At 32.5% G+C, this 27,546-nt stretch overlaps 2 protein-coding genes across 5 annotated transcripts; both read left to right on the forward strand.

Moving 5' to 3' along the window:
* The first annotated feature begins 4,721 nt into the window (after nt 1-4,721).
* On the forward strand, nt 4,722-9,266 carry LOC105799054 (uncharacterized protein At1g51745). 3 transcript variants are annotated; one of them, XM_012629388.2, is made up of 3 exons: nt 4,722-4,889; nt 6,699-7,699; nt 7,818-9,266. In XM_012629388.2, the coding sequence occupies exons 1-3, from the start codon at nt 4,807-4,809 to the stop codon at nt 8,786-8,788; spliced, it is 2,055 nt and encodes a 684-aa protein (XP_012484842.1). In that variant the 5' UTR covers nt 4,722-4,806; the 3' UTR covers nt 8,789-9,266. The 3 variants fall into 3 exon arrangements, with proteins under 3 accessions (XP_012484842.1, XP_012484843.1, XP_012484844.1); XM_012629389.2 differs by having other exon boundaries at nt 4,726-4,835; XM_012629390.2 differs by having other exon boundaries at nt 4,758-5,191.
* A 1,002-nt stretch (nt 9,267-10,268) lies between these two features.
* Nucleotides 10,269-25,983, forward strand: LOC105799055 (isoleucine--tRNA ligase, chloroplastic/mitochondrial). Of its 2 annotated transcripts, none has more exons than XM_012629391.2 (22): nt 10,269-10,465; nt 10,982-11,180; nt 11,398-11,552; nt 11,615-11,728; nt 12,583-12,652; nt 14,017-14,129; nt 14,326-14,394; nt 14,868-14,975; nt 15,770-15,920; nt 17,436-17,667; nt 17,796-18,082; nt 18,256-18,392; nt 19,090-19,237; nt 19,456-19,587; nt 20,084-20,212; nt 21,304-21,431; nt 21,530-21,694; nt 22,439-22,564; nt 22,997-23,070; nt 24,556-24,805; nt 24,917-25,096; nt 25,386-25,983. In XM_012629391.2, exons 1-22 carry the CDS (start codon nt 10,376-10,378, stop codon nt 25,626-25,628), a joined length of 3,300 nt encoding a protein of 1,099 aa, XP_012484845.1. In that variant the 5' UTR covers nt 10,269-10,375; the 3' UTR covers nt 25,629-25,983. The 2 variants fall into 2 exon arrangements, with proteins under 2 accessions (XP_012484845.1, XP_012484846.1); XM_012629392.2 differs by having other exon boundaries at nt 10,270-10,465; nt 11,627-11,728.
* The last annotated feature ends 1,563 nt before the right edge of the window (nt 25,984-27,546 follow it).

The following is a 27,546-nucleotide window of genomic DNA, read 5'->3' on the forward strand; positions in this document are numbered from 1 at the left end:
CAATAGGAATGATTAGTCGATATCAGACAAATCCAGGTCTCAACATTGGCAAGCTATAAAACACATATTAATGTATCTTAAAAGAACCAGATATTATATGTTTGTGTATTCTGGGGAGTACCTTACTCCTATTGGATACACAGACTCATACTTCCAAACTTGGAAAGATTCAAGGAAATTGACTTCGAGAAATGTTTTCGTTCTTGGCCGTAGAGTCATAGTATGGAAAAGTGTAAAACAAACTTGCACTGTTGACTCTACTATGAAGGCTGAGCATGTGGCTACTTCTGAGGCAACGAAAGAAGCAATATGGCTTCGAAAGTTCTTAATCGAACTTGAAGTTATTCCTGATATGGAAAAAAAAACTATAACATTGTATTGTGATAACAGTGTTGCAATAGCAAATACCAAGAAAATGAGAAGTCAAAAAAGGACGAAACACATTGTTTGGAAACATCACTTGATATGAAAGGCAGTAGCTGAAGGAATTGTAGATGTTATGAAAGTAACTTCTGAAAGTAACCTTGTCGATCCATTTATTAATATTCTTGTAACTAGGAGTTTTAACAAACACGTCGAGGATATGAGAATACGAAACATGACACATTTACTTCACTAAGGCAAGTGGGAGATTATTGGGAAACGTGTCCATATTGTAGTAAATATATAATTGTTTTCTATTTATTTTAACGATGAATAAATAAATAAAATTAATTTCACATTTTATTATTATATTTTTTGTATTTATGTCTTTTATATTTTGCATGCATAGAAAAAATGTGACAAACAAATATTAGCTCATTGATTATCTAAAGTTCAAATTAAATATAAGTGGCATTGTAAAGAATGTTTACATTACGAGAAAGTCAATTTACTTCAGTAGATAATCTAAATGAGTCTGTAATTCCGTAAAAGAATCAAAGTGAGCAATTGTTTCAAATACTGATAAGGATTATTATGTTGTCTATAATTCCAATTGGGGAGATGGCTAGTCTTGGCTATCAGAGCAGTTGACTCCACGAGTAGAGACATAGATGAATTCATTAGTAGAATGATACATTGGAGTGAACCTAATATGAATTAATCCTGAATCCGTGTAACACCCCTAACTCATATCCGTCATCAGATTAGGGTCACATGCATTACTAACCAATCAGAGCATTTAATTACAACATAAGCAAATGTGCAAACTGACCATTAACATCATATTATACAATGAGCAGTACATGCTAATTTAATATTTCCATATAATTATCTTGAACAACCAAGTGATGAGATATGATATGCAATACTAAACTTGGTTTTCCACTGTCTACATAACAAGACTATTCCAATTATTAGCATCAAAGTATTGAACTAAACTCTGACTATTACCTTCGATTATAATAGTAGAATGACCTACTTCACCTAATTTAGATTTGCTATTTCATTTCTAAATTAGAGTAAAAATAGTCTTACAATCCTTAATACGAGTTTTCAGAACCCTAAAAATAATCAGAAAATAAACAAGGACTAATTTGAAACAATTTAAAAGGGTTTGGAGAAATTTTCAGAAATTTTAGAATCAGGGGTCACACGGTCGTGTGGCTTTCGAAGTTGGGATACATGGCCATATCCCACCCGTGTCTCTACCTGTATAACTTACTGACTTGAGACACATGGTCGTGTTACAACCCGTGTCTCTGCCCGTGTAACTCATTGACTTGGGTCACATGACCGTGTAATCCAATTCATCACTGTATCTAACTCCAAGACAAAACGTGACTGTTACAAAATGGTTTTGCCATTTCTCTTAAGAGTTTGATTCTAGCAAGGTTGGGATTTGAGTGCAATACTTGTTAAATGTATTTCTCAATTTTGCCTTAGGCCTTTTGCTTTCTTTGCATAAATATCCTAAGTGCACATACATACGTATGGAGAATTGTTGAGAAAACTCGTATCCTATTGGGATCCATGGATAAATTCACATGACTTCATTAAATGAATAAACGTGCTACCGATAGCTACAACATGGTTACATGTGGGTGAATGTTTTTGAGAGATAGTTCTATTATAGTGACTTAATCAAAATTAGTCTTTCTAATATTAAATGGATCAATTTAGTTCTTATACTATTATAAAAGAATCAAATAAGATCAAATTGGTATAGAATTAAGATTTACTGTTTAAATAATATTATTTATTGTTTAATGAAGTTAATATTTTAAAGTTTTAGAGTTCTATAAATAAAATTATTTGTTTGGAATTGAATTGAAATTGAAAAAAAATTAAAACATGTTTTATACAATAAATATTAACTTTATTACAATTTAAACTTATTTAATTTTTTATAATAATATAGAGACAAAATTAATTTTTTAATAATAAAAGAACTAATTTAATGTAGTCTCTATAATACAACTACCTCCCAAGTAGTTTAAGACAGCTAATGCATGCAATCCCTGCATTCGGAAACATGGTAACTTGAATAGTTGTGAGACGCTTTTGCAACTTCTTCAGTCCATTTGAGTTCGTATTTGCAGGCTGCAATTTCGGGAGAAGCGCTTGGATCTCCTCAACACGTAGTCAATGGTCGCCAATAAGATGGTCGAAATCTGCTGTCGACTCTTTGGCGACAAACGGAACGAAATCGCTGTCTTTGAAGTGAATATAAGTCATTTGAGAAGGCAAAGGCAACACAACATTGCCCATAATTAGTTTAAGCTTGAAGTTTATATGACATGACATGACATAACATGACATGTTATAATTAGTTGGAAATTTGATATTTTAAATATAATATTTGGTATTAAACTTGGTATTTTTTTTAAAAATTTAGAACCTAATTTTTTTGGCTGAATTCGTGAACTTAACATTTTTTTTAATTTAGTACTTAAATTTTTTTGAGCTCAATTTGGTACATAAACTTAGCACTTTTTCCCTAATTTGGTATCTAGGCTTTTTAGGTTCAATTTGATATTTAAATATACAAATTACATAAAACACTAACGGTGTTAACTTTTTTGTTATGCTACAAAAGTATTGTCAATCTGAAATTCATGTTAAAATAGATATTAAATTATGCTTAATGAATTAATATTAAATAAGAAAAAAGAGTTTTAAAATCCAAATTAAAAGAAATTCATTATTTTAATTATTAAAATAAATAAATAATTAAATAAAAGTAAAAGTAATTGAAGATATAAAATATAAAAAATATCATATCATTTGTCACATGTCGGTCATACATTGATTATTTTGTTACCTCATAAAAAATAATATTGTTAGTACTTAGTATATTAAAGTAATTTGTAAAACTTTTAATAAGTTCAAGTACCAAATCAAACAAAAAAAGTATTAAGTTAGGAAAACGTCAAGTTCAAATACCAAATTGCACCTCCAAAATGAGTAAGTACCAACTTAATAAAAGTGTAAGTTTAAGTACTAAATTAGAGAAAATATTAGGTTCAAGTACCAAATATTATATTAAACAAAAATATATATAGTTTAAGTATTAATCTATACTCTACTAATTTTCATATAAAAGGAGAAGATAATTTAGAAGTGATGAAAATAAAATTAAATATGAAAAATGGTTAAATCCTTTAAAAAAGAGTTAAATTCCACTATTAATTTATGTATTATTCAAAAGTTGTGAATTTAATCTTTATATTTTAATTTAGTCGATTTTAGTCTTTATACTTTTCAAATTTTAAAATTTAATTCTCGCCAATGGTAATTATTAAATTATATATTATCATACGTGTAATTCCATATTAACTTATCATTTCCACATGTTACTCATAAAAATTCTAGTTAATGGATTAATGACTATTATTTACGTCAAGACTAAAATTTCAAAATTCAAAAATATATAGATTTAGAACTATTCATTTGGATAATATGGACCAAATCTACAATTGTACACAAGGTACAAGACTAGTAATTGAATTTAACCAATTTGAATTTAACTCTTCTTTGTTTGAGTTAAGACTAAAATTTCAAATTTCAAAACGTATAGGGACTAAAATTGGTCAAATTAAAGTACAAAGATTAAATTCATAACTCTCACAAAGTATAGGGACTACACTATTATTCACTAATCTATGAGTAAGTTTTCATTTTAGTCACATAACTAAGAAATGTTACAATTTGATCACTAATGTTTTCGAATTTTTTGTCACCTAATTATTGAGTAATACTTTTTAATTGATACAATAATAAATTTAGTCCTCGATTTTTATATTTTTCAATTTGACCCGATTCTATATAATTTTTTAAAATTTAAAATTTCAATTCATTTAAATCAATTTTCAAAACTCAGATTGTGAAAACAAATTATATTATGAATTTTTCCTTTTCTTATAACGAAAAAGCTAAGTAAATAATCATTAGAGGTAAAAACTAGAGAACCAATAATTTTGCTTAATATTTTTAAATTTTTTCTAAAGAATGAGTATTAGATATTTCTACACAGATATTACAGAAAGAAAATTTGAAAGGTTTAAAACAATTTTCTCTTATATTCTCTCACTTTATCTATGTTTATTTAATTTTTAGAATTTTCTAATTTTTAAAAATATTTTATATATAATCAAGGTAAAATTGATAGAAAGTATAAAAATCAGGGCTAAAATTATTATAGCAACTAAAAATGTGAGAAAAAAAACAATTTAAAAATTTTAGTATCAAATTGTAACTTTTATTTACTTCAATAACTAAAGCAAAAAGTTTACCGAAAATCATTTCGTCGCTCTATCTCTGCTATTCATCATTATCTGTACCAAAAAGGAATAGTTTAATTGAAAATAGAAATGCAAAGCTCGGATGTCTTTTTCTTTAATGATTGAACACAGGTTTTTTCTTCTCCAGCTAGGACCTTTTTCCTACATAAAACCCTTCGAGTTTAGGTTTCTATTTCTCTTTTAAGCCTCTTATCTTTTATTGGTTTATGGGTTTTAATTGCATGCATTTTTTTTTGTTATTTTTTAAAATTTCTTTTCCAAGTTTTAAAGGGCATATGCACTTGTTCAAGCAATCAACATTTTTGGTGGTTTTAGAGTGTGGGTTTGCTTCAAAACGGAGTTTAAGAACCAGCTCTTAAAAATCAGATTTTTTTTTTCTTTGGCATTTAGTTTTTAGAACAATTTAGTGGAAATGGTTCCCTGTGGGGAGCTCCAATGAATCCAACATAAAGGGCATTAACAAGCATGTGAGTCCCATTCTTTGAAATCTCTTGGTCACTGTTTAGCATTTTTGTTTCCCTTAGTAATTTTAGTAGCTTTCATTTATGTTGATGATTCGTTGTTCTACTTTTCTCTTATTCAAGTTTGATTGTTACTAGTTTTGGTTGTTTTTTTCTTTGTCATTTTTGCTATGTTACTCGAATTCTTTGTTTTTCTTGAACTACTTGTGAGCGACACATGAATGCAAGGACTTGACCTTTAAGATTCTCCGAGTACATGAAGAACTTAAAAATTTAACCATACCTATGTTGGACAAGTTTCATATCCAACTCTCAAACTCAATTTACAGTAACATAGCATTTTTGGAACTTTTGTTTTTGATATTGTTTAATAAATAAGATCCTGAAAAAAGTGAAAACACTTGGATCTATTTAGTTTTCTCTTACTCTATTGGCTTTATGTGTATATATGTATGTGTGTGTGCACACGAGCGTTTGAAGAACTTGTAGTGAAGTGTATGTGTGTGTGAAAAACTTGTAGTGAAGTGGCATTATTTGTTTCATGACACTGTATAAGTTTATTATGTTGCTTTGACTTTTTATTTTTCTTTAAGTATCTGCTTTCAACATGGTAGATATGACCCTTTAAGGAAGCTCCATATATACGGGGAACTTGAGCATACCAGTGTTGAATACATATCTGTATCTAACACTTACATTCAGGTCTGAGTAATATAGTAAATCTATACCCTGTCAGTGCATCAAATATAAGTTCATATATATATATTGTTTCTAAGGAGAAGATTGCAAGCTTGCAGTTTCAACCTATATGGCGCACTTTCATTTACATGTATATTGTTTTACTTTTTGTGGCAATATATGGTGGAAAGTTCAGCATTTTGCATCACATTGAAAGGCCTGCTTGTTTGCTGTGGTACATTATGGTTTACACTGTTATAGTGTATAGGCATTGGTTAATTAAGTTCAAAAGATAAATTTCTAAATCAGTTCATTAGGTGAGTATTTGTCAGTAGAGGCTGCCTATGTTACCGGGACTTGGGTACAAGTTCAGATACAGTTCTGTTCAATTATTTTGAGTTTTCCTATGTATTAACTAAATATGCACCGGACACATGTACTTGAAGAAAATGTAGAATTGGAGCTACATAGGAGGATGTAACCATCCCTTTGTTGCAGTTTTCACCTTGTGTAACTTAAGTACTATCTCTTGATCCGATAGAAAATAACAAAATTATATTTACATATATCGATTTAGATTCATGGTTTTGCCATTATAGCTTATATCTATGTTATGTAAAGTTTAAACCTCGCTAAATGCAGAATTGTTTACAAGTCAAGCACATGTTGTGATGCATTTTCTTCTTTTATTTTCTACAATGATCGAAACCCCCTTCCCTTTAGAATGATTTGTTTTTGAAGTTCGGAATATACAAATTTGGTCATATGATCACCATTGATAGTGTTGTTATTTCTCAAATTTGTTGACTAATTTCCTGGCTTTTTTCGATTTTAGGGACTGCTGTGATATTGAAAAGCCTAAGAGGGTCAAGGCTTTTCACAGTGGAGACTATGATGAATGTATCGAGAAAGCAATGGCTGCGGCAACAAATTCTAGCAAGAAAGCAGTGAAATATGCTCAAAGAAAATATGCTATTCTCCATGCTCTTGAGATCAAGAGTGAACATTTAGTTGAGGATCATTGTAGTTCGGCCCGAGAATCACTTACTGGTTCTTATTCTGGGAAAGAAAATGAGTATTTGACTGATGAAATGAGTGAATCCGACAATGACTCAGATTCAGCTCTGGAATTATCTAGCCCTTTCATATCCTTTGAAGAGCCAAATCATATTAACGGTACTAAGATGCACTCTATGTTGGTAAAGAGAACAAACACACCAAATGATTCCAAGGATGATGGAACAGAACGAAACAAGCGAATGAGAGGACTTGAGGATCTAGGCTTGGGTGTTGAATCAAAAAGAAAAGCTGAGGCTCCAGGCTTGCTTGAGCTAGTTCAACAAGATAATGCTTCATTATATGGTTCAAACAACGGCCATTGCCTCTCTAACGGAGACCATTCATCATTGATAAAAAGAAAGAGATCACAACTGGCAAATGTTCACAAATTCTCGAAAAGGAAATATCACTGGCGACCATTAACCAAGGTTTTGGCAAGTACAGCTATGGTGTCGGTTCCTGTTGTTTGTGGTGAAGTTCCAAGTTCAAGTGGTTTGTCCCCTATGGGACTCTCTGACAAGAAGTTTCCAGGAATGGATTTTAATGAATCCGGGGAAAGTGTTTATGAAGTAATTAACAACAACAACAACAACAATACTAATAACAACTCGGATAATACTGGAGTTTCATGTGAGAATTGTGTCTCAAATGCTTTTGAACATGTTGCTGATGTATCTCAAATTAGTAATACGACAAAAGATGATGAAATTTTCGGCATACCAGGTATTCTAGGTCAGCTATTTGATGTCCCATTTGTTGAAGATAAACCATCTGCAGGTATTCTAGACTGACCGTTTATAACAAATATAGCATTCTTTTATCATTGCATCTCTTTTTGTGCATAAACATTTATAAAATTACATTTGTATTGTTTGACCTTCTACTCTCATGGCAGATTTTTCTCCGATACTTGTATCATGTCCATCTGCGATACCTGAAGTTGGTGATTTGGGAAGGCGAGCTAAAATTGAAGGACATAATGAGTCTGGTTTTACGAGATTAGTTGCTATTGATACAAATAGTACTAGCCAAAGAATGGAGGAAGGTGCCACGGAATGGCAGTTAAAAGGAAAGAGAAAAGTGAGACAAATAAGTAAAATTCATAAGCGCGGCTTGAGAAAATATGTGGACATGGATGATGAATCAAAACACTCGTATGGGTTTTCTCGGGGTTCTGATCAGAAAGTTGAAGAGCAGCTCGATGGGTTCCGGGACTGTAAGTCTATGTCTCAGGAGCCTCGAGTGAAGGGGCCGATGGTGGAGGCAAAAATACTACCTGGTCGTTCTATGACTCCTCGAAGGTCACTTCTGACCGATCATTGTCACTATACTGTTAACTCCAGATATCTGATGACAGAATTTCATGGAATAACTGATTCTACTGATTCATCATTATATGATGTTAGGATCGAGGTGAAAGCTAACTACCGGCCACAGCATGTTCAATTAGTTTCCCTTGTGAGTAAAGTAAATGGGAAAGCCTTAATTGGTCATCCTCTAACAGTTGAGGTTTCAAGTGATGATTGTTACTACGGCGATTTGACTCATGAAGTTGCTATCGAGTGCACCGAAGTTGGTCATTTAGTGAAGCAAAATCCCGGTGGACTAATCTCTACAAGGAATATGAAAATGGAATCACGTTTCCCGCCACGTAAATCAGCTAAGGTGAAGAAAACTGGATTATCATCTAAGAAGACTCGGAAATTGTCTTCACTGACTGGTCCAAAGCCAGGCGTAGATGACTGGAAACTGGTGACAGAGAAGTTCAAGGGTCATGAAATAGCTTGCGTTGCTGTAAAGTTAGCATTCAGTAGGATAAACGAAGCATTGAACAACTCCAACACAACCAACACACCGCGTCATTAACATCTGGCAATTCATGAATAGGTAGTCCTTACTATAATGATTGTCGCCATTTCGGTGTTTTTATTCATTTGAAAAACCTGGTAGCTGTTTCATTTTCAAAGCCTCGAATAGAAGCAGCAGCGGCCCGAACCGTTGCATTCAGCGGGAGGTAGAAGGAATCCCAGTTGTATGATTGAATTAGCATTTTGTTGTTGTAGAAAAAGAACATGGTTGGAATATGAAGGATGACGAAGATGGGTTTATTAGGCTTTTCTTTTTATACATGAAAATGTAACATTTGTTGAGGTGTAAAGGCAAGGTAGTTAGTAATGTAGTATTAGACGTACCCTTTTTGTTCTGATATTGGTATGTAGTTGGAATGGTGTACTATTTTAGGGTTATCAAAATCTTTAAAATTTTAAATTATCAAAATCTTGTATCCATTGGTCAAAACTGGTTGAAGCATATTAAAAATTTGAAAGAAACTACTTGAGCTTTACATCATTGTAAGTATACCTCTCTTTGTTTATTATTCATAAATGGCTCATAAACAAGGTTTTCACGTTATTTAGGGTTTGTTTAGCTTTTTTTCGTAAATTATAGTGAATAATGTGATTTTGAAAAATATTTTTAAAAGTTACTTGATTTAGTACTGCCGTCAAACATGAAAGTAAAAATATGCATTTTAAATAATACATTAATATTACGAGATTTTAATAAAAAATTATTGTAACTTCTGAGTACTATTGTGATATATAAATTAAAATTATATGTTCATATTTATAGTTTGTAATGAAAATATTAATTTTGTTAGGTAAAAGATTTTTTTAATTTCTTTCAAATTTGATATTGAGAAAATTGATCCCTTTAAAAAAAGCCAAAGCTGTGTCAATTTTGGAAGTGAGCAATTAAAGACAATTAATCACAGTGTTAATTTTTTGTCGATCGGTACATATTTTTTATTACTATAATAACAAATTTAGCCATCAAAATTTACATATTCTCTCACTTTATTTTTGATTTAACAAAATTAGTCCGCAACATTTTCTCAAATTGGTCTTATTTTAACAAATTTAGCTTGCAACATTAGCACATTTGCGTAGAATATATAAAACAATAAAGGCTAAATTTGTTATTAATTATCCTTAACTGTTCACTTTCAAAATTAGTAAGGATTATCAACAAGTGATTGGATAAAATAGTAAAACACATTACACTCCTAAGGGAAAGACCTAGGTTTGAATCTTGGAGACTCCATTGTGGGGCGGGCCAACCATGAACGACAAACCCCAACCATAGACATGATATAAAAAAATTTGGCAATAATTAAATTGCTTCTTTTTTTTTAAAGGAATCAATTTGCTAATATGAAATTTAGAGGGATTGAAGATGCAGTTCTACCATTTTATTATTAAAATTTTATTTCGGGTCGGGTCGGGTCGGGTGTAAATCTCCATGTCCTAAAGCTAAAATGAGTACCATAAAAAAAGTGGTTCGTAATTATCCACTTATTTTTCCCTCTCACTCCACCTTTCAATCCTGGCAATAGATGGAGTGTTTCCATAGCTGAAAAACAAAGCAATTTTTTTTAGAGAATTGAAAGCAATAATGTCTTTCTTCAAATCAGTTGCGGCAAATTCGTCTGTTTTCACTCCCAGGGAAGCCAAAATGGCGATGCGGCAACCTTCTACTTATAGGGTAAGCATCTTCTTCATCCATTCTTTGTGCCACGCAAAGTGTTCGATAAAATGCCGTAGAGACTGCAAAGGGTTTTCTTTTTGGCCATTGGGTCTTTATTTCTTTTACTGACAATTGCGATACATATGCAGCCTTACTCTTTTATTGACTTTGATGTTGCTTCATTAATCTTTGGTACCAAGAAATAGTGTTGTTTGCATGTGAATTCTAATCCCAAAAACGAAAAAATCAGTTTACTTGTTATTGTTGTGGACTTTGGTCTTTTACTTGTTTACCTTGTAAGATGCACGGTGTTTGTGTCATGCTTTTTTCCTTTTAGATGAAGAGTTACTGAAAGCGATTAAAGTTGCTCTGAACTATGATGTTGCTTTTTGCTTGAAATTATTCAAATTGATTGTTCAAAGCAAGTTACTATAATGTTATGGTGGAAAGGTCCTCAGCCTCAGAAATTCATCAGAATATGTTAATAAATAAGTGCAGTTTTTGTACTAATAGTAGCATGCTATGTATGTACAGGTATTGTCGCAAAGAGCTGGTTCATCTCTTAGGAAAACCACTTCTGTTAACTTACTTTATTTCAGAGGAAGCTCTTCAGTTAGAGTTTTCTCTTTCTTAAATATTGCACGCTATTCAAGTTGTTCCAGAGAGGAGTTTTATTCTTCTTCAAAGAGAAGATCTAGAGGACCTGTTATGGCTGCAAAGAAAGCATCTCAAGGTCAGGTTCATCATATATTTTCTTTAATGGGAGACATTAACGAGTTAATCAGACAGTGGCTGTTAACTTATCTTTTTGTTCACCAATCTCTTTCCTTTTCTCTCCCCCATCCCAACCCCCACGACAATGGCACATACACAAATGTGCATTCGTGATCACACACTTTTTCACACTTTTAGATTTTTAATAACTAATTAGCTTGTTTGCAATCATCCAGGTCAAAAGGAAGAAGAAGGAAGGTACAAGCATACTGTTGATTTACCAAAGACAACATTCGGCATGAGGGCTAATGCTTTGGTGAGGGAACCTGAAATTCAAAAACTGTGGGATGACCATCAAGTGTTCAAGAGAGTTGTTGATAAAAATGACGGGGTAGGTTTACCATACACTTATTCCTGTGTTTTATTTATATAGACTTATTATCTTAGATTTAGTTACTTTTTCAGGGAAATTTTGTCCTTCATGACGGCCCTCCATATGCCAATGGTGATCTACACATGGGTCATGCATTAAATAAGATATTAAAGGATATAATTAACCGTTATAAGGTAGGTATTCTGGCTTCTTTACCTTGGAAATCTAGTTTGTTGCCCTTGAATTTCGATTTATGGATGCTTTTTCTCTGTTGTGGGGTGCACAAGATCAGAAGAGCAATAAAAACAAGGAATTTGAGTCTGTTAGCCATTGTGATCTAAATGCTTTTTATTGTGGTCGCTGAATTTGATTGAAAACACAATGTCAAACAAGACAAAGTTTTGACTGAGAATCTGTCATGTGTTGTTTGCAATCGCAAAAGCAGGTAGAGATCTGTGTTGTGATTCCGCTTGCTTTTAGTCACAAACACAATGCCAATTTGGGCCTGAAACTCAAACTCAATTATGCTCATTTCAGCAAAAATAATGGAAAAGATAAGGAACTTGAAACTCAAACTCAATTAAAACTGATAAGTTGCTGTAGTATCTCTGAATGACACTTTTCCTTTAGATTTTGAGAACTTATTTATTGTTATAGAACACTCTTGCTTCAACTCTCTGCCTGATCTACTTTTCTGAGGCAGTTTAAATTGTCTATTGTCTAGATCTAGTGATTTAATTGTGGCTTTATTTATGGAGCATGGTACTTTAAATTTGTTTCAAATTCTGTTAATGAAGTCTTCAAGTTTCTGTATCTGTAACATCTGTCTAACCAAGATAGTTTTGTTTGGTATTGGCCCAAACTATTGACTATCAGATCATAAACACACTTTTTGCTGCAGTGATGGCATCATATCATCGATATTTGCTGTAATTTATTTTGATCTTTCCCCATTATATTTTCTTTTCAAGTACCTTATTTTTTTCTTTCTTATAACTTCAAATCAAACAGTCATCATCTGTTTTTACTTTGTTCTTTATTTGGACAGCTTCTTCAAAATTATAAAGTTCATTTTGTGCCTGGTTGGGATTGTCATGGCCTGCCAATTGAGTTGAAAGGCAAGTATCACTAAGGTCGCTGCTTCTGTTTATTAAGATGTTAAAGTGATCCTTATTCAAATGCTACTGAAAAAGGTGCACCTAGAAATTTGAGAAAAGTAGCTGTATAAAATTTGGAATTGTTATTGATAATGAATCTATATGTCTAGAGTTTTCACTTAGGCAAGTTGAGTTGAGTTCGGGTTGAGTTGTTTCAAGCCATAGTAAATTCTATTTAAAGTGAATATAAGTTTAGGTCATTTTTTTTATTCAAGTTGTCTTAGGTTCAAGTCATTTCGGGTTCAATACTTGGGTTACGGGTCAATTTGTGTCCATTTTGTTAACTTTTAATATCAGTGCAGATTGGTTTTGGACAACTTATTCAAATAAAGTTCAAATTTATCAATGGTAATTAAGTTATTTAAGTGAACTAGGGGCATGTGGACCTGCCACATACTTTCAATTTCTTTTTTTAAATTTTTAGTATCATAAAGATAATTTTTTTTCTTAAACATAACTGTCAATGAATTATGTAAAATTAAGATCATAACAAGTGCATTAAATGCAAATTGCTAATATTATACTCCTTTATGCATGTTTATGTCATAGAAAAGATTAACAATATGCTCCTGGTAAAAAGTATTAATGATTTTTAGGGATTGATATTTAATTTAGTTTTCAATTTTCATGGCTTGATTATTATTTTTGTTAAGACTTGTATGTTTTGGCTTACACAATCAAACTTAACTCCAAAAGTTTGAATGGTGTTAATTATTAGTTTTAATTTATAAAGTAGAATTTTATTTAAGAGGTACAAAACTAAAAAAAAACATCTAAAAGACATGGAAAGAACTATGAACATTGTTTGCTTTAAAATATAATTAATCTTTTAATAGATAATATATGCTGTTTTACTTTTTTTCACTAAACGGTAATCTTTTGGACTACTTTTGAAGATATATATTATTTTGTTAAGTTAAAAATTGTTACAATGATAAATTTTCTTTTCAAATTTTGAATTATTATTATGGAAGATAATAATCAAAGTTATATTTTCTTAATATAATATCTTATATTTATTATTTTTTATAACATTAATATTTTTTAAATGTTAAAAATTATACTTCATTAAATTTTGGGGTCAAGTTAGGTGGGTTTTGGTTTATTTTTCTGGGTCAAATTGGGTTGGGGCGGGTATTTCTGGTTTGGGTCAACTTCAGTAAATATTGAATGTTATTTTTCAATAATAGATATATTGGCCATAATGGAATATGTCTCATTCATGACAACTTCATAGCAGGGTCATTCATACCTGACTTATGAGGAAGCTCAAAATCTTCCCAGTTGAAATTCTAAGTTGACTATATTACTTCTAATTGTAACAGTTCTTCAATCTTTGGATCAAGATGCCAGAAAGGATCTAACACCACTGAAATTGAGAGCGAAGGCTGCGAAATTTGCCAAAGCAACTGTCAAAGCTCAAATGTCATCATTTCAGGTGTTAACCAGTTTGGCTTGTTTTAGTTGATTCATGTTATCAATGAATCACTGATTTTTTAATGAACTTACCTTTTAAAGCTTTTCATGGTTAATAGTCACATTGATGATATATTTATTTGTTTTTCCATTTATTAATGTTGGTAATAGATGACTAAAATTTGCAATTGAGTAGTTTGAATTTTAAATTTTTGCAGCGCTTTGGAGTTTGGGCAGACTGGAATAATCCTTATCTAACATTAGATCCAAAATATGAAGCTGCCCAGGTATCTGGTACAGTCTTTCATCGTTTTACTAACGAGTACCTAATCATAAATCACAAACGTGCAAATTTTGTGTGCTGCAATAAGATTTACAAATTAAGTCAAAACTTGGTAAGAGGATGGGAATTTTCTTTTTCTTCGCATATTTTGCTAAAAAGAAGGGAAAGAAGGAAGAAAAGTGGGTCATTGATACAAAGGAGAGTTGCTGTGAATTATAAAGGAAAATAATTCTAAAATATTACCTTCCTATGATTTCTTTCCAACATTAGAGTTAACTGTTGTTTCTCTTCTTTGAGACCTTTAAATTATCTCCCACTCTTTCTTTTACTGATCTACCATGAGAAAATGTGTAATTCAAGTTCTGATTCTAGCACATGCCCTGATAAGATGCCTTTTGGGTACCCTTATAAAATCTCTAATGAAAGTGGTGTATTATTAACTAAGTAATTGTTTTTTCTTGTATCTACATCTGCCAGATTGAAGTGTTTGGCGAGATGGCACTTAAAGGTCATATATATAGGGGTAGGAAACCAGTTCATTGGAGTCCATCGTCATCTACAGCACTTGCAGAGGCTGAATTGGAGGTAAAAAATCTATTTTCCTAGTGTCCCCCAAAAAAAAAAAAAAAAGAAAAAACCAACACATAGAAACATAAAAAAGACCTTACAAAAAAAGAAAGAAGAGAAAACTAGAAAAGAGAAATAAGGAAACTGGGGCAGTATAAGCATGTCATTCTGAATCACATAATTTGGTATTACTTTTATGTTTTATGCTAGATTGTATCCAAAGAGATTCCATTGTAGTTAGAGACTAGTCACTGTACTTAAACATGTCTGCTACATTGTGGTTTCCCTTGCTGTTTCACTATGGAGATCTAAGAACAGCAAGTATAGTTGGCATGTTGTTGGATTTTTTTCTTTTTTTCTGGCACATTAAAAAAAGAGAAAAGGACCCAAAGAAATGAAATATGAAAAAAAGTATATTTAATTCTCAGCTTTAATTGTTTCTGTTTATAATTACCATCTGGGTGCCAGCCAAGCATAACTCTGCATAAGTAATAAGGGTTAATGTTGCTTATCCAAAAAGAAACAAAAAAGAGTACTTTCCTGTTATGCTGCATCACACTCATCATAGTAGCTAAAGACTAATAGTATGTGAAAAGAGATATATGCTTATTTGGATGGAATAAAAGTTGGAGGGTTGAATATCATATTTATGTAAAAGAGTTATCCCTTTTATTTTTCTTATTACTATTTTTAAAACTATTGTTGTAATGATTTATGACTCTTCTTTCAGTACTGATCTTTATTCTTGTTTCCTCATGCATTTCTTCTAGGATTGCTATGTTTCTAATTTTCTCATTTATGTCCTAATGCAGTATCCAGAGGGTCATGTTTCAAGAAGCATATATGCTCTTTTTAGAATGGTCAGTACACCTTCAAGTAAAGATAGCTTATTGGAAGAATTCTTTCCAGATATATGCCTAGCAATATGGACTACAACTCCGTGGACTGTTCCAGCCAATGCTGGTATGTCTTCTTTGACTTTTCCCTGCATTTGCCCATATCACTGTCATACTTGTCCTTTTCAGCTTGTTAGACATGCATCTTACAGAAATGTCGCATCCTTTCTTTAAGTTGGAATGGTGGTCTGTATGACAATTATGGCAGTTTTGGCTCCTTTTTAAAACTTGAGTAGGCGTCTTATTTTTGGGCCTTTTGGTAGTCTTTTGTCACCATTGAAATGTTTTAAAGAGAGATTTTGGTACAAATATCCTATTAGGAAAATATGCTTATAACCTATCTACCTTTGGTTCTTACTTCTATGTTTCGTATAGCAAATGGCCCATTAACCTTTTTAAAATTTCAATCAAACTAACATTACCTGTAAATAGCCGTGTAAATAGATAATTATTATTCCTTTTATTTATGGTGGTCAAAATTAATTTATCAAGGACAAAACCTTAAGGTTTTAGTCACCTTTGATGAGATGAAAGGTTTCAATCTCAAACACATGGTCATAACATTGAATCTGAACTCAACCGAACTCAATTTGACCATAAAAGAATCAGCAACTTGAACCGGAAAATGACCTAAATTCAAGTGTCAAACTTGAATGTTAAACCCGAAATCACCTGACCCGAAAATCCCACCGACAAACCTAAACTAAACCAATCCAAAGCTGACTTGAACCTGAAATTTTCAAAACCTGACTTGACCTGATCCAGATTGGTGCAACTTGAAACCGACTCTACTTGCCAAATTGATAGGTCTATATAGGTCTTATGTCACCAGGTATGTGGGTTTAGTGTTACATTGTTGTTGTTCAGCCTTGATATGACTTTATCTCTATCAATATCTGATGTTGCTAGAAATTTCATGTTATTTTTACTCTTCAAGTGTTTGATTATCCACATTAAAAGACCAGATTTCTTTAAAAATAATTTGTGTAAAAAAGAATATGTATAAATAGACATATAAGAAAACGTGTTAATTGGTTTTAAAAATTATATATTAATTGTGACCGGGTGGATGCATACCATGGTACTTTCTTGTATAGGTATTTAAGTTATATATTGAATTCTAGTGACTAGTGATCATAGCAGTAGTTTCTATACATGCACTTTCAGCCTACAAAATCATTATAGGTATATCTAAATTGCAAATTATTAGCCACAGATATGATAAGGGTAAGATACAGGCGATCTTAATGACTATTTGATTTTTCAAATTTATGGTTATTGCTTTACTTTTAACTTGTGAAAGGTCACGTGTTACTAATTCTATTTAATCAAATTATTGTCAAATAAATCATGTTATTTGGTTTTGGTTCAATGTCTATGTTAAGCCAATGGTACTATAGGAAAACTATCATTGAATTTGAAGATGCATAAGCAGCTAGTCTATAAATTCTTGCTACTTTGGTTGTTTGAATGTTTGAGGCACTGTACTTACCTGTTAAATTTGTGCTGTCTAGGTTGATAACAAGTATTTTGTTCATTAGTCTGGAGAAAGAATTGACATCTCTCTTCTACTTCCTGTCAGCTGTTGCGGTGAATGCCAAGCTTCAATATGCTGTTGTTGAAGCAAAATCATTGTCAGAAGATGTCCACCCATCTGCTGGAAATAAAAAGAAAAGACTTGGAAATATTGTGACAGAACCAAAGATGCCTTTCTTTATAGTGGCTTCTGATCTTGTCCCAACATTAGAAGCAAAATGGGGAATTAAGCTCATTGTCAAGAAAACACTATCGGGTTCTGATCTTGAAAACTGCAGGTTGAATTAAAACTGAAATATGTAGTTACTTTTGAACTAAATAATCCAGTGCATCATTTAACAATGCATGTTTGGGGAATTAAAGAAATTGTCAATTTGCTGATCATAGATTTTACTTGTGGTTTCAGGTATGTTCATCCAATTAACAACATGGAATGTCCTGTTGTCATCGGAGGAGATTACATTACTACAGAATCAGGAACTGGATTGGTTCATACAGCCCCTGGTCATGGTCAGGAGGATTATGTGACTGGTCTGAAATATGGACTGCCTATATATTCTCCCGTAGATGATGATGGAAAGTTCACTGAGGAAGCTGGGCAGTTTAATGGGCTTGATGTTCTTGGAGATGGTAATGCTGCAGTTGTCAAATACTTGGATGAAAATTTGTCCATTATAATGGAAGAATCATATGGTAGGTTTTTCATTTAAAGCCCATCTTTCTACTACTTCTATTATTGTTGTTATTATTATTATTTGTGATAATTTTATAAAGGTCTGTTGTTGGCTGCTATTCTTTTTCTGAGGTATTGTTAAACAAAAAAGGGTAGCCATGCCAGTAATCACCATACCTATTCTGTTATGCAGAACATAAGTATCCATATGATTGGCGTACAAAGAAGCCTACTATATTTAGGGCAACTGAACAATGGTTTGCATCAGTGGAAGGCTTTCGTCAGGCTGCTATGGATGCTATTGGTCATGTAAAATGGATTCCTGCTCAGGTATTTGTTTTAATTGGCGTTGGAAGTAATCTTTGAGTAGAGAGAAGGAGATTCAAACCTGACTTTTAGCAGCAGATGTACGCACCTTTCATTGAGCCTATGTGAATAATGTGATTGAATATGAATTCTGTGTTATGTAATGTTATCCCACATCGATTAAGACTTAGGTCTTCTGCAGTCTTATATTCAAGTTGAGTCTCTCCACCTTGTTTTCAATTGGTTTCATGTTGGATGCTTAACATGAGGTTGTTCACATGTGGGCTCTTGTTGAGCTCGTGAGGGCCTCACGTCTGTTAAGTCTTTGGTTTCTTGTCTTATATTCAAGTTGTGTTTCCCTATATACTGCCAGGTAGTTTTAGGTTGGATGCTTAACACTATGTAAAGTAATAAAATATATTCAAGCTCATTGGTAATTTGCCTTTCACATCTTAAATTTTAATTTGCTTTCCTCTCATTTTTCTACTCTATCAATCAATGGATGAAAATAATTACCTTTTCTTTCTATTTTTCCGTCTTTCCTGTCTAGTGCACCAACAGAAAGGACAAAAATATTTTCTTTCCATTTTTCTCCTTCAATCTTTCATCTTTCCAATTTTCTTTCCATTTTACCAAGCAAAGCCTTGATTTTATCTTTTGAAAAATGGTATCATTTATGTTGACAATTATATGTTGGTATGTTTTGTTAATGGCATTTTAGGCACAAAATAGAATATCTTCCATGACTTCCAGCCGCTCTGATTGGTGCATATCAAGGCAAAGAACATGGGGCCTTCCTATACCTGTCTTTTATCATGTCACTTCAAGGGAACCTCTTATGAACAAAGAAACTATTGATCATATCAAATGTAAGATGTCCTCTAAACCTTACTGCCTTAGTTTATATTTTTCCCTCACTTGATAATCTTTCAAGGATTCATTAGTGATATTTTTGGATTTCTATTCAAGTTGGATTATTTTCCACTGCTATGACAGTCCGTAATTATTGCCCTTGTACGCTACTTTTAAACTTCTGTGGAGTTATTAAGATTTCATGCCATGATATTTTGGTCATTTATTGTGGCAGCCATTATAGCCCAGAAAGGCAGTGATGCATGGTGGTACATGACAGTGGAGGACCTGCTACCTGAGGAATATCGTGATACAGCATCAGAGTATGAAAAGGGTACAGACACCATGGATGTCTGGTTTGACTCAGGTTTGTTCACTTAGGGGTCAACCTTCAAGTGCTTTGCTGCTTTTGAGAAATAGATTAGAATGTAGAAGTTGCTTGGTCTTGCTTGAGCATCATCGCAAGGTTGGGCTGTCATTGCCACTCATTAAATTGTTATGGTTGTGCATTGGAAGGGGATTGTGGTACCTCAGGACAGCTGGTTAGATGAAATTCTTTGGCGTGGAGTTTTAGCAAAGCTTTCCCGAAGGTTGCTGACCAATGAGGAAGAAAGCTTTACTTGTGTTGTATGCTAGATTTATGATATGAAATAGATTATATTGTTTTTAAACTTCATAGGACCTCTTTTCTGGTTAGACTACAGGTAACACCGGGACATCATTAAATGTTATGCAATTATTTTCCCTTCTTTCATTTACTGTTCCTAGCTTTGAATTCTGTTACTATAGTTGAGAAATGGTTAATGCTGTGAAATATTTCCTATATAGTTTTCTGATGTTTGATAGCTGCTCATATATGTCAGGCTCCTCTTGGGCTGCTGTCTTGGGAGAAAGAGACGGCCTTAATTTTCCTGCGGATTTGTATCTTGAGGGTACAGATCAGCACCGTGGGTGGTTCCAGAGTTCCTTGTTAACAAGTATTGCCGCAAAAGGTATCAATGTTGAAAACTAAATGTTAACCCTATAATCAAACGGTTTTTAAAATGCATAATTCTTTTGTTTTGCACGGTGTCATTCTTTTATTTTCTTGGTATGTCTCTTTTTCAAGTTTGATCCTTTTGTCGAAAAGAATTATTCTAGCCATAAGGTCAAGTGAGAAGTGCATCCATATGTTAACATTTGTGAATTTTGCTAGGAAAAATGGAAGAAACAGAGATGGTTTATTTCCCTAAGACTATATTTAACTCTATTAGCATTGGTCTCCTTGTGGATACTTGTCACCTTATCTTGTTCCATTTTGAGTAGTAAATGACAATGTTATTTCATTTTTCAGAATGACTGTAACTATATTCTTGTATTTTATTTTTCTTTCCTTGCCATTTTTAGCAAAGCATTTAAATACAACTATCAAAAATAAAATAAACCTTATTATATTATGTTTTCATAACTAGCGATCACCATGAGACAGAGTGTCTGATAGAGAGCAAGGAGATACAGATTGGAGAGAAAACTGAGGGAAAGTGGAAAGTAGAACAAGAGGGTAAAGTTTCATTTCGATACCTTAAATCTCAAAATCTCAATGATTAAAATGGACCGAAATATCAGTTAATTCATGATTACCGAGTGCAATTGGTGAGATAAGGAAGCAATTTGTAGGTTGTAGAGTACACAAGAAACCAAACAAAATTCCAAATATAACCTTGATGACTTATCATCTCAAAATAAGCGAAACAGTAACACTAAATTTCCTAAATAATATGCTATTCTCAATATATATAACAATTGTGAGTAAACCCAACAATATATCCATGTAGTTAATAATACTGAAATATCTCATGCAGCTTCTTCCTATTCTGCATCAATGACTGTAAGTACACCTGGTTTCTATAATAAGTAGTCCTTATGAACTTTTGCGGCGCACTAGTGGTTGCTACCAATTCTCTGATTTGATATTAAACTTGCTTGTTGAATAGAATTATATTACTGCAATGTAATAGATTCCAGCATGTCTCTTGTTGCAATGTCGTTCATTCAGTTTGGATATGTAACCCTGATTGGTTGTTCTTTCTTCTCTACCATCCAGGAAAGGCTCCGTATTCCAGTGTTATAACACATGGATTTGTATTGGATGAGAAGGGTTTAAAGATGAGCAAATCTTTGGGGAATGTTGTAGATCCTCATACCATTATTGAGGGAGGGAAGAACCAGAAGGTTAGTTTTTGGCAATATAATCCCCTCCAAATTCTTTCTTTCTTCCCTGTTTCTTTCAATAGATATAGCTTCTGATGATAATTATCTCATGGTGGTAGGAAGCACCTGGCTATGGAGCTGATATCATGAGACTCTGGGTTTCTAGTGTAGATTATACTGGTGATGTGATGATTGGGCCACAGATCCTCCGTCAAATGTCTGATGTATATAGGAAGCTGAGAGGAACATTGAGATATCTCCTTGGGAATCTGCATGACTGGAAGGTATGTTCTAGTTCTTTTTAAAATCAACCTTCAAAGTCCCGGCTTCACTTGTTACCCCGTTTTCCCTGTTACAGTGGGTTTGGATGAGGATTTTGAAATTTTGAACTGAAAACATTTAAAATTGCTCTGTTTAGATGAATATTTTTTTAAAAGAAATTTTAAGTGCTAGAATATGATGATATAAAAATTTTAGTAGAAAGTAATGATGTTATAGATAGAAAAAGAACAATCTGCTATCATTTAATTTGTGAAATAATATTATTAATAATATGTAAAAGAAAAAAGAAGATAATTTAAATCAATTTTTTGTTGTTAAGAGTTAGATAAAATAAAAGCTGCTTAATATGAAACATAACAGATGCTCATTTAAAGGACTTGACAGGTTTAACCTCAAGAGGTGGAATTTGAAATGAGAATTTGAGTCATCCAATTCCCTTATTCAAATTCTAAGAGTTTTGAGAGTTTAAATTTTTATCATGTCAAACAAGTTTTATTATTATTTTTTCTTTTTGGTGAATTTCTTTGCGAATTAAATCCCTCATCAAAACGCACACTTATATTTTCTCCAGTAGATGATTAAATTACTTGCTAATTCTGTTGATTTTTCACTACCTAACCTGCATACCTTACACAAAAACAATAAATATATGATACACTCAGAAGAAGAATTTGAGAAGCGTATTTGTATTTCTTGGTTTGTTTCACATCATTTGTTATTTACAGTTTGGCCTACTTACATGGCAGGTTGAAAATGCTGTCTCTTACCAGGAACTGCCCATGATTGATCGGCATGCACTGTTTCAGCTTGAAAATGTTGTAAAGAATATAAGGGAGGGTTATGAAAATTATCAGTTTTTCAAAATATTCCAGGTATATATATTTCAAATAGTATATTGAATTCATGATTTCTGGCAAGTTTAGCTTCAAGCTAACTGGCATTTTGGAGTTTTAGTTATTCCCTAAAGTGCAACAATCAGTGAAAAGTTGTTGGTCACAGAAAATGCTTTCTACACACTTTCCTCTCTGTTAGTTTTTCTCAATGATAATGGCACCCTAACAGACATCCTACTATGTTTTTCTTCTTATTGAGATCCTACTATTGGACAATGTAACAATACTGTGAGTAAAAAGTTGAAATCGCAATATGGTTCCAACCTTCAGCTTTTTGTTGCGTACGGTAGTCTTGGGTGTTTTTGGTAGCTGCCTTACAGTTGACTCATTTGCTATATAGTAGATCTTGTATTTAGCTAAATGCACATTATTGCTTCCTTTCTAATACTTACAACTTTTTCCCTATTTCAGATCGTACAACGGTTTGTGAATGTTGATTTGTCAAATTTCTACTTTGATATTGCCAAAGATCGACTTTATGTTGGGTAATTCTTTCCCTAATGTATCATATCTAGATAGCTGTTCCACTTTACTTTTTCTTCATTATTGTGTTCTAGTAGACCCCCTTTTATTGAACTGATGATTAGAGTGTGAGTCTTTGTATGATATTGGTTAATATCATTTGCCTCTTTCCACATCTTGGACAAGTTTTTGGAGTTCGCATTGATTTAATAACAAGAATGACTTTTACTCCAAGTATAAACAAATTCTGACAGAGTACCAGCTTTTTATATGCAAAGACAGGTCACTGTGGGTCTTATGCTGTGTAATTTTATTGTTGCAGTAATTTACCATCAGTAACTATGTAGTTTAAACTAGAGTTCTCATTATTATGGTTTTTTGCTTGCACAATCAAGAGCAAGACTGCTTCAAAATATTTTACTTGCAAAGAAAGTTGGTTAGTGTTCTTTTCTTTTATATCTAGGCAATTCAGGCATGATCATTCTGCATGAACAAGTTATAACCCAACAGTTTATTTCCGTGCTTAATGCAATGCATCTATAGATTTTTATTTTTTTATTTTTTTGGAATGAGTTTGCTGTTATTGTGATGCATTTGTATTTAGCTTAATAAACTTGATCAACAGACATTCAGCATATGGATGCAGGATAAGAGTTCTATATGCTATTGATCAATTGAATTGAAACATAAACTGGTAGTATGAGTCATGGCTTGGGATGTTCATATGCTTGGAACTAGTCTTAAAAGTGAAGGAGTGCATGTTCAAATGTTTCTTCTTCTTGCTTTCCCTGAAAGTTCTTTAATTTATTTCAGGAAAATAAGGTTGAGTAGTCAAATGCTGAGTTAATATGTTTTACCCATCACTTAACATTTTAGTTTCCATTTATTTTATTATTGGACGGAATTGATGCCCAACTGATTCTTTGAGCACTGTTTAAGCTGCTTGGAGCATTCTCCGTTTTGAAATTGCTGAGCTTTTCATATAATTTTATATTGTTTCCCTTATTTGAAATTGCCGAGCTTTTTATATAAAGGTAAATTGTCTCCAAGTTTTAGGAACATTTTACTTCATATCTATAGATTGAGAATCTTCGTGTGTCATGTGCATTAAGACATTTTTGGATAACTGATTTCTTATTTACAGCCACAAATCATTTGTCAGTCTGAAAAATGTGACTGAGTCTTTCATTTCCTTGGGTCACTGGCCATCAACTGGTAGTTTTGGGATTAATACTGATATTTCAGTAACAAATCCAATAAATCTAAGTATGGCCCTTGGTGTATCGAGGTTTTCTGGAAAGGGATTGTGTGCTGGTTCTTTATTTAAAGAATAAGCTGGATTTATCCAGCTGTACTTCGCATTATAACTAGTAAAGAGTTTCAACCACAACCAACCATTATGCATAGTTTACTTTTTGTAGATTCTCTAGTCTTAAAGAAAGTGATCATGAAAAAGTATCTCTTTCTCTTTCTCTCTTGTTTTCCTTACTAAGTTTGACAATTTTCAGCGGCACGACAAGTTTTACAAGGAGAAGTTGTCAAACTGTTCTTGCTGCGCATCTCCTTTCCCTATCCAGGGTAATTGCTCCTATTTTGCCACATTTAGCAGAGGATGCGTGGCAGAATCTTCCTTTTCAGTATACCATCAAAGACGGTTCTATTGCTGGTTTTGTTTTCGAGTCAAAATGGCCATCTGTGAATGAAAAATGGCTCGCATTTCCAGCTGAAGAAGTTGATTTCTGGGGAAAGGTCCTTGAGGTAACCAATCTTTTAAACGTAACAAAATGTTTAATCTTGGATTTGTTTATTTGAGAAATGCACTAAAATTGAAGACTGGCAAAGGGCTAATGTTTATCTTGTTGATACCAGCTGAGAACCGAGGTAAACAAGGTGCTGGAGATTGCTCGTACCGGGAAGCTAATAGGTTCCAGTCTCGAAGCAAAGGTTTATCTACATGTATCTGATGCCAGCCTGGCATCTAGATTACTCGAAATGTGTTCAGTTAACAATGATGCAGACGCCTTACACCGCATATTCTTAACGTCTCAGGTAATTTTAATTTCATTTACATATATACTCTTAGAACTGAGTGATCTGTTATATTTGATGGCTTGCCTATGTTCGAATAGGAATTCACCAATCGGTTTAAGCTGTAGTTAGTCCATTTTCCCCAATACTCGGAATTCTCCTCGTCCAAGGTTGGCTCGGGCTGAACAGATAGTCCGGCCCTTGGACAGGTCTAGTTGGAAACAAAACCTTATTATTAACTTCATGGATTACACTTCTTCACGCATAATTTTTCAACACATGTTCTTTCTTCTCAATGGAAACATTGCAGGTAGAGGTAGTTCCATCTTTAGACCATGAACTTGTTCAAAATATTTCACATACTGGAGAGTACGTTGTCGAAGATGACAGGGTTTGGATTGGAGTATCAAGGGCCGACGGCTCAAAGTGTGAGCGATGTTGGAATTACTCGCCTCAAGTTGGATCTTTTACGGAGCACCCTACCCTTTGTGGCCGTTGTTTTAATGTTGTTGGTATTCAACCAACACCTGCAATGGCAGCAGCCATCAGCTGAGACCTAAACTCAAACAAATCCGGCTGAAAATGAGGTTAACCTGGAAGTTGGCCGATCTTCGTTTCGAGCTTCCCAGTGTAGCTAATTTCACGTCCAAGCTAAAGTATTACCCATTCTTTGCAGAAGAGTGTTAATCAATTTTTCTGCGTACATGTGACCTTTCTGCAAAATTACTAAACTTTGCACACAAAATATAGAACAGATTACTAGAGCTGGATTTAGGTAAGATTGTTTTCTAATTCAGTAGTGTCCAATTTGAGCGATTATTTAATAATAATTATTAAAAATTGTACAATATAAAAATATTTTTTACATTTTCTTGAATAGTAAAAAGAACTCATTTTATTTCTTCCAATCCACAACCCTCTATTTACAAATGACTTGAAAATAACTCCATTTCTAATTCAAATTTTAAAGCATAGATTAACTGGATTTGATCTTAATCAAAATCCCAAATTGAAATGGTTCGAAATAATTTAGAATTATTCAAATTCAAAAGTTAAATTTAAATGGAAGAAATGGAATGCATGGAGCCCGAATAATGTAAAAACATGATGGAAAGGTAATCATGGAATTTTTGAAAAAAAAAATGGAAAGATAATCTATTTTCAGTAAGTGGTTTATTAGATAATTGAAAAGAGAAGATTTTGAATACTATTTGAAATTCAAAAGAACTATGCGCGGGAGGGGGGAGGGGTTATTGAACGGCTGGAAAAGGCTCAGGTCCGCTTACGGAAAATAGAAATGGAGGCAGATTAGTTTTGAGTGAATGGATACTCTGAGATAGAACGAGAAAAATTGAATTTGATTAATTCAACTTATAAGATTTTGGAACAACTAAAAAATTATAAAAACGAACCATTTACTTTGAACAACAAAAAGCGATTAATCAAGTCCGACAACGGATTTTCCAACAAGCTTTACAGGGAGCACTAGGAACTTTGAATAGTTCTTAAACAACGGGTTATATTTACACACTTTCCTTTTTAATCCATAAATAGGAGTGTAATGTGCTTCAATGCACTTGAACTCAGCTTTCCTGTATTGACAATAATATTCATACCAATCAAGCTAAGAGTCAATCAATTTATTCTTTCAATACCCTAATTTGAAAGAAAGTGAGAGAAAATGAAATAAAATTATATTTTATTTCTAAAACGATATTTTATACTTTGTTTATTTTAATGACTTTTTACATTAACTCTCCTTTTCAAGTCTTAACCAAATAAAAATATGTTAAAATTATTTCCCATTCTTTTATTAATTTTAGTTATCCAAATATATATATATATATATATATATATATATATATATATATTTCCTTTACCCTTCTCTTCAACTTTCCTTCCTTTCCTTTATTATTAATTAACCAAATTAGATTTTAAAGATCGTTATCATCTACGAAATTTGAGAGTGTTTGAGTAAAATATTAAACTCGAAAATACGTTGAAGTAAAAATATATTATGTAAGTTATATATTACTATAATGTATACATCATGTTAAAATGACGGTATATAAAATTATAAAAATAAAAATAAAAAATAAAAAATTATTAAGTATTAAATTAAAAATTATATGAGCGAGTTAAAATGGGTTTGAGTAAAATATTTATAAATATGAGCAGACTTGGACAAAAATTTAGACCTATATTTTGGATTGGACTGATTTAATTAAATATAAAATGTGTTAAGATTATACTTAGGCTCTACCCATGAGTACCTTGTCAGTAGAACAAGGAAATAAGAAATTAGACATTGCTATAGTTAAATTTTTTCTTTCCTAAATTCTTTCATGTTCTTAGAGTACAATGTTTCTATATGATTGAAAAATAAGAACCAGATGTAAACATTCCTTTAGAAGTTTCGAAATGTACAGAAACATGTTTTAGGAAATGTATATTTAATTACTCGAACTCGA

This window comes from Gossypium raimondii, chromosome 9 (genome assembly GCF_025698545.1).
Source record: "Gossypium raimondii isolate GPD5lz chromosome 9, ASM2569854v1, whole genome shotgun sequence".
NCBI classification, from domain to species: domain Eukaryota; kingdom Viridiplantae; phylum Streptophyta; class Magnoliopsida; order Malvales; family Malvaceae; genus Gossypium; species Gossypium raimondii.

Excerpts from the sequence above, each read along its gene's own strand:
- LOC105799054 (XM_012629388.2), top strand. The coding sequence starts at position 4,807 with ATGTCTTTTTCTTTAATGATTGAACACAGGTTTTTTCTTCTCCAGCTA. Across the intron at positions 4,890-6,698 it reads ATAAAACCCTTCGAGTTTAG|GGACTGCTGTGATATTGAAA; the intron begins GTTTCTATTTCT and ends TTTCGATTTTAG. Across the intron at positions 7,700-7,817 it reads TGAAGATAAACCATCTGCAG|ATTTTTCTCCGATACTTGTA; the intron begins GTATTCTAGACT and ends CTCTCATGGCAG.
- LOC105799055 (XM_012629391.2), top strand. The coding sequence starts at position 10,376 with ATGTCTTTCTTCAAATCAGTTGCGGCAAATTCGTCTGTTTTCACTCCC. Across the intron at positions 12,653-14,016 it reads CCTGCCAATTGAGTTGAAAG|TTCTTCAATCTTTGGATCAA; the intron begins GCAAGTATCACT and ends TAATTGTAACAG. Across the intron at positions 24,806-24,916 it reads TCTGGGGAAAGGTCCTTGAG|CTGAGAACCGAGGTAAACAA; the intron begins GTAACCAATCTT and ends TGTTGATACCAG.